Consider the following 15024-nt stretch of genomic DNA (forward strand, 5'->3'; position numbering starts at 1 on the left):
ATGCCCATCAGTGCATGGACCCTGCAGAACTGTGTGAGTGACCAAGGCTGGGGTTCTGTGGGACGTGGGGATGGGGCTCTAGACAGAAATGGGGCTTGGACCTGCCTTGGAAAGCCTGAGGTGCTGTGAGGCCCAGAGGGGAGAGGAGAGAAGCCTTTCCTGGAGCACTCTTCCGGCAGGGCAATGGCCTGGAGGGCAGGAGGGAGAGGCCAGGCACCCTGCAGGGCCGGGGAGAGCATACCAGCCCTGGACGCCCTGGTACCACCCGCAGCCAGCCGTCAAGAGAGACTCCGGAGCCGAGCGTGGCTGCCACCACCAAGCCCGTGAACTCCCTCCCCCGGGGCCACGGAGGTAACTTAGCGTCTCCGTCACCAGTAGCTCTTGCATTTATCAGCGGCAGCTGCATGATTCCTGGGCTGGAAATCATAAAGCTTTAGGTGTATTTCTCTTGTGCTGACATCCCCTTATAAATAATACAAGGAATGCTTTTATTTTTTTGGCAGAAGACTGCTTTCTCTCTCTCTTCTCTTTTTAGAGTGACCTTCTTTCTCAGTCAAGTTTGGGAATGCCCAAGGGACTCATATCTTGAGCCCTGTGATGGGCCAGGGAATACGGGGGGTGCGGAAGCACACAGGAGCCTTGTATGCTATCCTGCCTCCTCGCACAAACAACGCCCGGATGATCTGGTAGCATCTAGTCAAGTTTAAAAAGCAAATTCCCTTTGACCCAGAGAATCATTTGCCCGTGTGCATAAGGACGTGTGCTTTTTTTAAAAAAAAAGGCTTACAGGTTACTAGCAAATATCCTGAACTCAACTAAAAGTGAAACAAGAAGACTGCAGTTTAGTAAACCCATGGCATCATTTAAAGTTCTTCTGCAGGAATGTAAAAGAATGAGATAGACTTATGTGGACTGATAGGGAAAGATCTCCATGGTATATTGTTGAGGGAAAGAAGCACTTCGTAAGAATTTAGAGCATAATATACATAAAATAACATCATACCATTTATGTGTTTTAAAAGCCCACAAAAATGCTATGTATTTGCTACAAGTACATGTATGTTTATAAATACACAGAGAAAGATGTGGAAGGATACACACCAAACTGAAGACGATGGATACCTTTGGGAAGGGAACTGAGGTTAGGGTGGTAGCCAGGAGGACTGTAGCCTTCTCAGATATATTCTAAGTTCTTAAAAGGGAGAAGGATTTACAGATTATAAAGCTGGAGGTCAAGGAACCTGAACTCTGGGTTAGTCCTTACTATAAGCTTAGGTAAGATATTTCCTTCTGCAGACCTCAGTTTTTCCCATTTATATAATGAGAGAATTGGATTAAATAATCCGGTGGTCCCTTCGAACTCAGAAGTTCTAGAACCTTTAAATTGTAAACGTATTCCAAGGACAGGGCTTAAAATTTTCAGGGCTTAATGCCATGGAATCTTGCACTCAGTAGGCACTTAATAAACATCTTTTGAATGGATGTTGAATGTTGAATAAGGATCCTTATACAGTTTTAATATTAGTAACAGGCCAGCTCTTTGCCAGTAAACTCTGCCAGGTGAGCGATCCACCTCCTGGATAAAAGTCAGTCATGGCAGTGTGGCAAACACAAATACAGGCTTTGGAGGCGTTCAAACCTGGGTTCAAATCCTGCCTCTTTCACTTACTTGCTGAATGACATGGAGCAAATTTCTGACCCTGAGTCACAGTCAATGATGAGCTGTGACCAAGTACAGTTAGTATTTCTGCTCAAGTGTTGATGTTATGGTCAGCTATTCATTCAACAAACATTTATAGAGCACCATCTGTGTGCCAGCCCAAGGGACACCAATATGAAGAAAACTGACAAGGAGCTTATGGTCTCTTCTTGCCTCCTGCCCCACTGCTGCCCTTGGTGCAGGCCCCTCTGCTCTAAACTGCAGCTGGACAAGCCTGAGGACTTGGAGGGGGAGCAGGCAGGAAAAGGGGTACTAGGCTCTAGAGAGGGCTGCCTGGAGGCGCTGCCCGAGGTGCAGCTACAGGAACTGGGGTGTGGCCGTCTTTGCCTCAATCAGTCGTTCCCTAACCTCTCGGCCTCAGGTCCCTCTTGTGCGACATGGGGGTAATGACATCAGTCTCCTGGGGTTACTCTGGGCATCAACTAGATACCAACACTAATAAAAGCAGCTAATTTTCTTGAGCTCTTTCTAGGGCCCTGAGTGCATCCTCTCATTAACCCTGACAATGATCTACTCACAAGAAAACACGAACAGAGAAATTAAGCAACTCGCCCCAAACTTATGGTTACCAGGGGGGAATGGTGTTGGGGGGGAGGAATAAATTGGGAGATGGGGACTGACATATACACACTACTATATATAAAATAGATGACTAATAAGGACCTGCTGTATAACATAGGGAACTCTACTCAATACTCTGTAATGACCTATGTGGGAAAAGAACCCAAAAAAGAGTGGATACATGTATATGTATAACGGATTCACTTTGCTGTCCATCTGAAACTAACACAACACTGTGAATCAACTATACTCCAATAAAAATTATTAAAAAAACACAAAAATTTGCCCCAAATCTCGCAGCTTCAGAGGAGCGAATGTGGGATTGGAGGCCAGATGCTGTGACTTCAGTCCGTGTACTGAAACCACTGCGGCCTCCCACCTCCCGCTCACACGGGTGCCAAGCAACTCAGGGCATAACTCCTTACCATGCAGCCTAATATAATTATACTTGTGCAACTTGGGTACTATGCTAATGAGCTCTCACATTCCTCCAGTTCTGCTTCTGCTGCCTTATACACTGGCTGATGGGGAAAAACAGAGGTATTCAGTTATCAGGAGAGAAAAAGTCCTCATCATTTGAGTTCATAGAGGACATGACTCTTTCTCCACACAGGTCTTTGTTTTTAATTAAGAGCAGTAATCAGATAAGCTTGCTTTAATTAACTCCCCCAACGCACCCCATTCTCAGAGCCTCCCTTTGATATTTTCGACATCAAACCTTTCAGCCTACGATTATCAGCAGACATGTGCCAGATAGTTGCCATTTCCTGAACATGCCCGAACTTCCACCCCTTTCTTTTTGTAGAGACAACTCCCTGCTTCAGAGCAAACACATTTCAAGTCAGGAAGGGGTTGTCTGGGTTTGCGCCATTAGTTTGTGATTTTTCTTTCTATCTTATCACATTGGTTCCTCTGTTATCACACAAGCATTTGTGCGCATTTCATCTTAACTACGCATCTGCTTAAGCCATAATTTCTGATTTATGGCCATTAGCTCCTAATTACAAGAGGGCTGCCCTTGAAAAGGAAAACCATACGAGCTGAGCGGAATGGAGCTGAAAAGCAAGAGGAAAGATGGATTGAAGTCCTACAGCGAAGGCTGAGCCCTGGGGCCCATCTGTTGGAGCAACATTGTTGCCAGTCCTATAGATTTGTGAGGGTCCCATCTCAGGCTGTGGCTGAATGTGTCTCCTTCTATGGTAGGAAAAAAATATAAAATTCTGACATTCAAACAAAGCTGAAATTTCTGAGGAGGAAATCATCCAGCCTAACAGTTTTTATATGGACTCCCCATTAAAAGAAAAACAAAACCAAAAAACTTTAAGTAAATATGTTTATAGAGAAAACTTTAAATCCAAAACTATCTATAAGTGGAAAACTAGTGGGATTTGCCTTAGCTAGAAAACAACTATAATAAATCCACAGCTATTTTTAAAAATGTTCACCCCCTGCTATTTAAAATCATCTGGAAAACTGTGCTTTAGGGACGGCTGTATTAGATTCTCATCATTTCACCTGTTTGGAGCAGTAAACACAATTTTATTTCCTGTTTTACAGGTGAGGAAGTGAAGGCTCAGAGAGGGTAACTGGTCTGCCTAAAGTCACACGGCTAGGAAGTGGCAGGGTCATACCTCAAACTGGACCATGCTTGTTCTTGGCTAGGACAGAGGAAATGGAAGACTTGAACAGCAACCGTCAAAGCCTGAGATTCTTTCAGCTATTGGTCATCCAGAGGCAGCAGGGAGATACTCTTACCTAGGGCTGAGGATACAGCTGCTGATGGCTGACTGTCGAGAGGGGGTCCTCACCGTGTCTGTGGCCAGGGACAGAGTACAACTCAACCAGGACTGCAGACTGCCCTCTGGCTGGGAGCTGAGGATGGAGACGTTATCTCTAGAAACAGAATGCAAGATATTGTCAACATGATGACAACTACAGTTGTAACAGCAATAACTAGATAGTCACCCCTTAGCATGAGCTAGGCATTGTGCTAAGTGCTGACATGCATAACTTTAATCAGTGCTCACGATACCGTCCCTGAGCGGTGGGAGCCAGTGCTGCATCTCTTACCTAGATGAGAGTAACGGGATTTGGGGAGGTCAGCTTGGGTCTTGACTAAGGTCACCCAATTCCAACGCCCGTGCTGATAACCACTGCTCTTCCTTGGGAAGATAAACACTCTAATATAGATGCTGAGGTATCTCTAATTTTGGAGTAAAGTTTGGCACTGAATTGCATACCAAATGATATGGTCACGGAATATGTCAAGTGTGAAGGCCTTAACTCCTTGCCTACCTAAGCTGGAATGTCTTTGGGGACAGAGACTTAATTGTAGGCCCCCTATTACTGAAAGCAGCACAGGGAGAGGCCTGTGTGGGCCTCTCATTGCTCTGGGTATTCAACGATTGTTTTCTGGTTGATATGTTTTCTGGTTGATATATTCACTCAAATATATATTATATATAATATATATAATAAATTTATACATTGATACATACACAAATTTGTTTGTTTGTTTATAGAGCACTCTATGCCAGGCACCATGGGAAGGAACTATAAACATGAACCCAACATTGACCCTGCCCTCAAGACCCCATTTTAGCAGAGTAGACATCTATATAAATAACCGTAAAAGAAAATTATCAATGCTGTAGATAAAGACAAGATAGGTTCCAAGGAGGACAAGGAGGGAGCCTTGATTTGCTTCTTGGAGGCATAAAGGAAGGAATCAAGTAGTGGCAGTTGAGCTACATCTTGTTTGAAGGTTAGGGCTTGGCTACACAGGCCTGGAAGGAACAGCACACACATAGGTACGTAAGGCACGGATGATATGGAAAGCAGGAGCCCCAGGTGGAGGGGGAAGTAAGGGTCAGAATGTGCAGGGCTCAAATGTCAGTCTAAAAAGTCTCTTCTGAGGCAACGGGGAGCCACTGACGGTGTCTGAGAACGGTGGCATGGTAAGTCATGGGCTTCTCTTTGTCTGCGAGAAGTTGGACGTTCAGTAGTACACCCCCGGGGCTATATGTTATGACTATGGAGTAAGAGCTCTCGCGGGCACTGTGGATAACTCTCCAGGTGGGTGTGGATGTTTCTTCTGCAAACTGGACACAGAGGGTCAGGGGCTCGTCTTGGGCTTTGGTGTAATTGGCTCAGTTCTACTCAGGGTTAACTTACGTCTCTTTTCTGCCACTGCCGCTACAATCCACTGCTGTCTGGACACTAGAAGAAGGCACAAGAAAGAGTCTGTTATCCTTGTGCTGCCGGGGGCTGGGGAAGAACCCAGTCTTTGACGTTAAATAAACTTGGGTTTGAGTCCCACCTCCAACCTTTGCCACTGTGTGATCTTAGGCAAGTCACTTGTCTTCTCTGAGCCTCCTGTGGTCTTCTGTAAAATGTAGCTAATAATCGCCTTCTCCCCCAGAGTTGTGGAGCAGACTGAGATAACCCTTATAAAGATCTCAGCATGGCTCTTGGCAAACAAGCAATGTTAATTAAAGGGTAGCAACCATTACCACTCCTCTTGTTTTAGTACAACTAGTACTGCTATTAATAGCATCATAATTGTCAATGAGCATTTGCTCTATATTCTTTGCGAGTGCTTGCGAATCAGACACGGGGATGCGGTGGTCGGCTTTCCCAGTGCATTCTGGGAAACTCTGAGCTAATTACAATAGTTAGCTATTGTCTTGGGAGCATCCCTTGATTCAACAAATACGCATTACACACGATCCCACTAACCACCTTGCCAGTCTCCCTCCTGGAGTTGAGGAAGCTGACACCCTTGTCCAAGGTCATGCAGCTTTGAATCCCCCAGGTCTGTAAGAGCTACTCAGCTCATGCTCTTAACCAGAGTGCAACCACCCAGTGTACGGGTGTAGACACCCAAACCACAAACCTCAGACACCTGAGCCGTCATTTTAATCCTGGTTCCTCAGGCCGGGACCTCCCAGCTTTATTTTTCAGTGAAATCTGGGCAATTCCTTCCCAGAAACCCTGTCACTTCCTCTGAAGGATGCACCTGCAGCTCCTTGGTCCCTACCCTCAAGGGCCAGTCACTCTTGGGGTCTCTACTAACACCTATTCATCCCCACCAGACTGAAAGAGTCCCTCACAGGCCAAGAACACATCATATTTGTCCCTTTAGCCCCAGGGCAAAGGCTAGAGCAGAAGTTCTCTCAGAGAATGCCTGGTGAATCCAATAGAAGAGGGGTCTGTAAATGACGGCCATGGGCCAAATCTAACCTACACATCTGCTCCTATAAATAAAGTTTTATTGGAACACAGCCACCCCCACTCATTTGCATTCTGTCCACTACTGCTTTTGCTCCACGGTGGCAGAGCAGAGTAGTTGCAACAGAGACCACATTGTCTGAAAAGCCTGAAATATTTACTATCTGGCCTTTTAAAGAAAAATTTGTCGACCTCTCCAGTATTAACAAAAAGCATCTTTTGTGAACGACCTCTTGAGAGGCAGAATAATGACCCCACAGATGTCAACATCCTAATCCCTAATCCCAAGAACCTATGACTGTGTTTCCTGACATGTTAAAAAGGGCTATGCAGATGTGGTTAAGGTTAAGGATCTTGAGACAGGGAGGTTATCCCGGATTATTGGGGTGGGCCCAGTCTAATGACTCCAATCCTTAAAAGCAGAGACCTTTTCCCAGATGTGGTCAGAGGGACACGTGGCTATGGAAGAAGAGTCAGAGATACAACATTTCTGGCTTTGAGGATGGAAGGGGCCACAAGCCAAGGAATGTGGGTAAACTCTAGAAGCTGGAAAAGGCAAGGAAACGGATTCTCCTCTAGAGTTTCCAGAGGAACACAGCTCTGCTGACACCTTGATTTTAGCCCAGGGAGATTAGACTGGATTTCTAATGAACAGAACTGTAAGTTAATAAGCCATAAAATTTGAGCTAATTTGCTATGACAGCAATAGAAAACCCCTGCAATAGAATAAAAGTATCTTTGTGAGTGACCCTAAATCTTCTTGAGGATCTATATAAATTTTTTCTGATTCGGCTTTTAAACAAACTATTTAAAAATACTTAAAAACTTTAACTGAAGTGGACAGTGTGAGTAGAACCAGCTTTATTCCTGCTGGTGGCCTGAGTCTCTTCTTAGGCTCTATGCACTGGGGCTGCAGAAGGAACACCAGACTGGGAGGAAAGGCAGCTGAATCCTTGTGTTCTCACTGCGTGGCCTTGGCCTCCTCTCTTCCCTGTTCGGGGTGTCCGGTGTGTGAAATGAGGCGTTTGAGCCAAGATGCTTGGGTGCTTAAAAATTATGTGCAATGGAGAGGATGCACTTAGGCCCCTAGAGCAGGAGTCCTGGGCCTTTTATGAGCATTTTTTAAAAAGATTTATTTTTATTTACTTATTTAGGCTGCACCAGGACTTAGCTGCAGCAGGCGTGATCTTCTTTTTCAGTTGTGGCATGTGGACTGTTAGCTGCAGCATGCGTGCACAGAGTCCTACTCACTGGACCACCAGGGAAGTCCCTACGAGCATCTTTTATGAAGACCATGGAACTTCCATTTGCCCAAACGCACAAACACAGACCCAAATTTTAGTGCAGTATCTGAGGGTTCAGAGTATAATCTCTAGAACTCGTGTGTGGACACCCCCTCCCTCGACCTACTAGTTCACAGACCCCAGTTAAGGACACTGGTTCCAGCTGACCAACGAAGCTAAAATGTGGTAGGCAAGGGTCCTGGGAAGCGGAGGGAGGGGTTTGCGTGAACAGGGCTACATCTTCTGAAACGCTCATAGAAAGACAAAAGAACTGAAGGGTCTTGCGGCCCAAGCTGTAGCGTTCACAACAGTGTGGCATGCGCCTTAAAAACAGAGAGGGTGAATTGTACCTGGAACAAGGTTTCTCGTGCCCGCAAGCAGGGAGGAAGGACAAACACGGGCCGCAGTGGGGCTGGGACTTGAGGCATGACGATAGAGAGGGAGGGGCTTCAGGCCCATTTCCCACCCCGGGAGTCCATGACCCTGATTACAAGAGGGTGTGCCCAGAGATCCTGGTGGGTGCCTGGGCAAGCTAATGTCTCCATAATCCTAAGGCAACTGGCCTTGAACTCTGTAGGAGACAAGGTCTGGGCAGCTGGCCATACTTCCTCACCCACTTCATTGGTTCAGTGTTGAATTGAACCCAGCACAGGAATGCCTGCAGAGCACAATGCAACTAACCAAGGTGCAGGCTGGTGTTAACTCAACAGGCACAACTGTACATCCCAAAGTAAACGAGTCTCTAGTCTGGGGGAAGAGCCCTTTCAGAAGGGAGCAAGTTCAAACACTGAGTCCACCCATGGGGAAACGTCCTCTCTCACTCCGATCAGAGGACGGCTGTACTTCAACCTCAGCTAGACTTTTCTATAGGAGTTTGCTTTGGTGTAAAAGAGGGGATTCTTCTTAAAGGAGTTTAAAACCCACTGACCCTTCCACCACAAGAAAGAGTCTCTGGACTTCAAGCTCCATGAGGCAGATCCACGTTTGCCTGTTCGCGACCATACCTCCTGCCCTAACATGGGAGGTTCTCATCGATGATGATGATGATGGTGATGATGATGATGATGTTGTTTATCTGTTGGGTGGGCAAGCAGAGGCCCAGGAAGGGCAGGTGACCTGTCCATGGTCCTGATCTCCTTGGCAGTGCAGCCAGCACTGGAACATATGTGGTGCCTGGTTTTCCCCTCATCTCCTGACACGTGGTCAGTGGTTCTTTCTCTTGCCTTGGTGCATGTGACTTTTCAAGAGGAAGTTGGGCCAGGCACTTGTGGACAGGGGGATTGCTGATGAGCAAGAGAAGTTACTAAATGTCTTCTGTTGTATTCCTTTCAGGGCAGCCTTCGCTAGACAACTCCAGCCTGAATGCAAACGTTGCCTGGGAAGTAACACTGAACGCACTGGTACCACATCACAGTGACAGACACAAGTTCACCAGAATGACAGGCCAGTTCCTTGGCAGAGAACAAAGGCCTTGACAACAGAAAGGGGAAAGATGGGGTACGTCTGACATGACAGCAGAGCTTAGTCACTGGAGGTGTGGGTGATGGGGTCAACCTGGAAATCAAATCCCGGCCCCATCACTTACTGTGTGAGCTGGGGCCAGTTTCTTGACCTCTCTAAGCTCCAGTTTCCTCTTCTGTAAACCGGGGGTGATAATGGTTACCAACCTCAGAGAGTTGCTGTGAGAACTATGTACGTGAGACAGGTAGGCTGCATGGCCTGGCACAAAGTAAGTCCTCAGGAAAGACTATTAGCACAATGATCACGATGCCCTGTAATGCCAGAGTGGATAAAGCAGTTTGGAGCCCTCGTTCCCCACGAACCCCACTAGCTGGGTATCCAGGCCTTCCAAGCTAGAAAGATGCTTAGAAAGACAGGTGTCCTCTGTGGCATCACTTAAATGTGCTGTTCTGCATGAGGGCCCTGTGATGTAGCTTGGATGTCTTAGAATAACGGAGAAGTGCTTTAAGCTCTTCCTTCTAAGCAAAATTAGGAGGTAAGAGAGTTGTGGGAAAAGAGACGTGGGGAGTCCCAGAGCCCGTCCTACTTCGTAGCAGGGACCGTTACAGTCTGACCAGAGCCTGGGCCCACTGATGAGTAAGTTAACTCAGAATTATGCCCTCAGTGGCAGCGGCAATCTTTGGTTAGACCCAGATCTTTCTACTTGTCCCACCGCAGCCTTGTTTTAGCCAAGTTAAAAGGATGTATGTTGGAAAATGTACAACTTACACTCAACACAGCAACAGAGGACTCCTTTCCAGGGCCTTCATCTCAGATGGGGCCAGCTGGCGTGGAGACACTCCTGGCTGACCCAGGAGTCAGGGGTCATCCACTGACCTCTCGACACTCCCCCTCCCAACCCAAACTCCCAGCCAAGGTGATGACAGGGCAGCTGCAGACCCTGGGCCAGGAGCAGATGGGGCTGTCAGCTGCCGCACCCCTCCCTCCACGAGTAATGAGCAGGCGCCAGGCCCGGGGGAACAGCGGAAAGCATTTCTCCATTAATCTAAGGAGGTTGACGCCACAGTCTAAGTTACTCCGCCAGGGCCCTGGTGTAGGCGGGTACGCGTTTAAATGCTGCCGCACTGGCCGCCTGGCTTTCTGAGCACGTAGCCACGTTTCCAGCCTGGAAGGCCCGTTACACTTGGATCTAATACCCAACATGGGGAAATGCGACTTTTCATAATTTGAACAAGTCTCCCAAAGAAATTCACCTCCAGCTGAAGCACCAATCGCTCTCTCTCCCAGGGTGGGTTTGAATCCTAATTGAGAGCTCAGTTTGGAGACAGACCTTGGCCCAATCCCTGAGGCTCCAATCCAACCCTCTTTCCCCAGGTGATGAGGCAATGAAGAGGGGAGTGCAGGGCTGAGCCGTCAGGATGGGCAGGAGCTCGGGCTGGCCCTGGGGCAGGAACTGGGGCTCTGCTCTGCACGCGGCTCTAGAACCCAGTGGCGCGCTATATTTCTTTGCATTGTTGATAACCAATTTAGCTGTGCTGCGGCCAGACAGCGTGGTTTGCGTGACACTAATCCTCTGAAATTGAGACTTGAGAAGTGCTGAGGCTTCTCTGTGGCCACTTTCCCCCAGTCTTCCCCCACTCCTATGCTATTATTGAAACCCACGCTCTGTGGAAGTTCCAAATCTAAGTTACAAGACAGCGAGTCAGGACCGAGGCCTACTGGGCATTAGGAGATGCTTCCCGAAAACCACCCTGGGCTCAGGGCTGGCTTCACAGGCTTACAGTCCGTGCCCAGAGGGGCCTGTGCTTGGTGTGACACTCTGCTGTGACTGCCTGGAATTCTGAACCGATTCTGAACAAGAAACCCCACGTTCTCATTCCATGGTGGACCCACAGATGGTGCCCGTCAGTCCTGCCCGGGGTTCGGGGGCGCTTCACGGGGACACGGTGGGCTTCCATGGGCCACTTCGAAAGGGGAAGACAGGTGGGAGAGAGGGAAGGAGCAAGAGGAAGAGAGCCTTTCGTTCCCACTGATCTCACTCGGGCACACTGGTCAACCCTCACTTCCTAGAACATTCCTCATTTGCCCTGACTCACTTTTCTCCAGAGCTCCCGCGTCTGGCTCCTTCTTTTTTTTTTTTTTTTGCAGTACGCGGGCCTCTCACTGTTGTGGCCTCTCCCGTTGCGGAGCACAGGCTCCGGACGCGCAGGCTCAGAGGCCATGGCTCACGGGCCCAGCTGCTCCGCGGCATGTGGGATCTTCCCGGACCGGGGCACGAACCCGTGTCCCCTGCATCGGCAGGCGGACTCTCAACCACTGCACCACTAGGGAAGCCCTGGCTCCTTCTTTTAATCCAGGTTTCAGTTCAGTTCTTCCTCTCAGAGAGGCCATGTCTACCTCCTGTGTTATTCATCAGAGCTCTGCGTTCTCTGTCTTTGTAATTCCTACTGTATCCCAGCATTTTATTCGTCAGTCTGTCCACCGTATTCATGGGCGGGGACACACACACACACACACACACACACACACGCGCGCACACACGCTCGCTCATCACAATGTGGGTTCCACGAAGGCAGAGACCATATCTGTGCTCTCCTCCCTCACTACTCCCTCAGGAATTTAACTTCCGCCTGACCTTGGGCAAGTTATTCAATCTCTCTGTATTGCTAAGATGGAGAAACATGATAACAAGAAGAGTGGAATAAGACAGACACTCGGCGCAGTGTCTGGTGTGGACCACGCAGAATCAATCACATGAATGAATGAATGGAACTGATGACCGCTGAGCCCCTGCCAGGTAAAAGGCACTAAACCTGGGTCAGATTCTTTCACTTACTTCTTATTATCAACCCGTCTTACAAATGAAGAGACTGAGGCTCAGAGAGGTTGAATAACCCACAGAAGGTCCTGCAGACATGAACCGCTGGATCCCTGACTGGAAATGAGGCTGGCTGAAATGCAGCACCTGCGCCCTCCTCAAGCTGCCTCCACTTCCAGTTGCAAGAACCCCATGCATCGCCTGGGCTCTTCCAGGTACAAGATGCATTTCTTCACACCTGGGGTTCTATGATCATTTCACCCCTCGCACAACGCTGAGACACAGGTGAGGGCCCCTCCAGTGTCGGGAAGCATGAGTCAGGTACTGGGCGGACACTGGAGATTCAAATGAGGAAAAGGCACCAGACGTCCAGGCGAGACGAAGATGTAAAGCCCCAGAGACAAAAGATCATGAAAATGCAGACAGAAAGCTAGGGTTCAGATTGGATCCCTGGGGGCCCAGGGACTAGAGCTCAGAAAAGCTGGATGGGAACCAGGGGGTGAGCACGAGGCTTGTCACCTGGAGCAAAGACAGATAAAAATATCTCCTATTAGGAGGAGGGTGCAGGCAGGGTCCCTTTAAGGCCTGAGGGGACCCCCTGTAAACAGAGACCAGAGCGATGTCTGTAACCACCTGTGACCTCACTGCCAGGACCTCATGTGCCAGGTGAGAACGTGCTTCTTGTTCTTTGTCACACCTTCTGTCCAGCGTGTCCCTGCACCTCCAAGCCCGGACTCTCTGCCTCTTTCCAATCTTGTTATTTTTAGAATTTTTATTGTTTATTAGAAAAGCAATCTATTGTTATGCAAGTAAAAATGGTTTAAAAGTTTTGCTCATTCACACACACACAAAAGAACACAAAATACTAGTATATACAGCCATTAATTCCCATTATGATTAATGCAAAAGTCCTAGCATTTCTATTAACGGAGAGGCCAGCCAAGCATCGAGCGGGTAATACTGACGCCAGGGGTTTGTAATTACAGATGTTAGTTCTGTTATGACACTAATAAAACTGGAGGAGGGGAGGCGGAGGGGGTTCTTGAATGTGACCCTGAGCTGGAAGCAGCATCAGTATCAGCCGTTTCACCAGCAATTTGGCAGCTGTGGAAACCCGCAGGGCGTGGCAGAAATCCTTACAATGTTTGCGTGGGAGCCATTTTTGCACAAACTGAGGACGTTTGCGATAAAGCCCTTGATTTAGAGGCTAGAACATGGCAAGTCCACTGGGTCTCTGTCACACTGATGCTGAGAATGAACATCTTCATGGGAAAGTCGGAGGCTACACGCTGCTGAGCAGCTGTCACCAGCCCAGGGCTGCATCAAGGAGAGAATGTGCTCACGGCCTCCTATCGAGGTATAAAGTACATGACTTATACGAGCAAAATCTCCCAGAGAGGACGCTAGTACAGCTAGGGACGTGTGTGCATGCTCGTTGCAGAAATTTGAGAAAATCTACATAAGCCTGAAAAAAATAAAAATTTAGGTCACCAGTAATGCCTTCCCAATGTATTAGAACGTTGGTGTGTTTCCTTCCAGTCTTTTTTCTGGACTGGGCGTGGTCAGCTCTAACACAGATGCCAGGTTCTTCCCACGGGCTGGACCACAGCCCACACACAACTCTCTCTCCTCCCCTGCTGCCCTGCTCACCCACACCTCCCGCCAGTCGGCAGCTGGCCCTGCCCACACCCCAGTAAGAGGTGGCTGGCTGGTCCCGGGAGGAACCACACCTGACGGGTAACTCGGGGCATCCCGCCCCTGACTGTCTCATTGTCTGCACAAAGAAAACGCCTCTCCCTGTCGCCCAGGCTTTGCTGCAGAGGCTGACATGGAGGTGGACACGCCACAGCAAGATGGGCAGCTATGATTTCCAGAGACATAACGTGTCAAGGCTACAGAGGGAGCTCAGGGCGACAGGACGCCACGGGCCATCCGCAGGGTGACAGCCAGGGCTGTGTGCCCGCCAGGACACCTCCAACCGCTCCCATCGGGGCAGCCCACTCGTGGCCTGTGCAGCCTGAGACTTGGCTGGAGTCGGCGGGAGGCGGCCTATCTGTCTTCTGAGGGAGGAGAGAAGCCCTGACGTTGAAGCTGAGGGCCAACGCTCTAATCTTGCACCCTTGACCAGCTGTTGCCTCTGTGAAATAACACTCATTATCCTGTGCAGACACAGCCCACACTCCTGCAGCACTTACATGCCCTGACGCTGGTCACCTAGTGACTCACTCCACCCTCACTCACAAGCTACGAGGCGGGGAGTGAGCGGAGTATACGGAACGTCCCCTCTGTAGGTCAACAGGGGTCAACTCTTGGCCATTTCATGTGGTTTGCCCGGTAGTGCTATGTCCACTTTACAGATGAGGGAATTAGGCCCAGACTGGATGTGTGACCGGCCCGAGATCACACACTGGAGGACACTTTGCAGCCACTCCTCCAGACTGTCTCCCCAAAGGCTGGGCGAACCGGGCTCTAGGCGTTTGGCGGTAACACGGAGACGTCACCACCAGCGGGGAAGCATCCTGCCTCTGCTCGCCTGAGGCGGCCAGTTATTCCTCCCACGCCCTGGCGCGCCTGCGTCCCTAGACCCCCAGACCTGAGAGGGGCAGCACTGCCCACCGGAGGCTGCAGAGCTCCCCAGGGTGCAGCCCACCTGCCACGCCCAGCCCCAGCCGCCTCCTGGTAGCTTACCTCTCCGTGTCGCTGTCGCTGGATACCACCTCTTCCAAGGCTGCCTGCAGGTCGGCGATCCGCCGGATGGACGTCTCCAGGTCTGTCTGGAGGGTCTGTCTCACCGCGGCGAGCTCCTCCACGTACTTCTCCTGGAGACAGAGACCACAGCACACGCTGGCCTTGGGCGAGACCCCCACCCGCCTACGAGGGCTCTGGGGAGGAGCCTGGCGCTCACTGGGACCCTGCGACGTGGCGCGTGCCCACGAGGGGCTCTCTCTATG

General features: G+C 49.4%; 1 protein-coding gene across 2 annotated transcripts in view; it reads right to left on the reverse strand.

The window, feature by feature from the left end:
• Window positions 1-15024, reverse strand: part of MYO18B (myosin XVIIIB) — a 235791-nt gene that overhangs the window by 18986 nt on the left and 201781 nt on the right. For both annotated transcript variants that reach the window (XM_060122034.1, XM_060122033.1), the window contains 3 exons: window positions 14762-14892; window positions 5456-5500; window positions 4037-4174 (listed from right to left, as the gene is read on the reverse strand). In XM_060122034.1, the coding sequence (XP_059978017.1) occupies window positions 4037-4174; window positions 5456-5500; window positions 14762-14892 (314 nt within the window). The remainder of the gene's footprint in view (window positions 1-4036; window positions 4175-5455; window positions 5501-14761; window positions 14893-15024) is intronic.

This window comes from Lagenorhynchus albirostris, chromosome 14 (genome assembly GCF_949774975.1).
Source record: "Lagenorhynchus albirostris chromosome 14, mLagAlb1.1, whole genome shotgun sequence".
NCBI classification, from domain to species: domain Eukaryota; kingdom Metazoa; phylum Chordata; class Mammalia; order Artiodactyla; family Delphinidae; genus Lagenorhynchus; species Lagenorhynchus albirostris.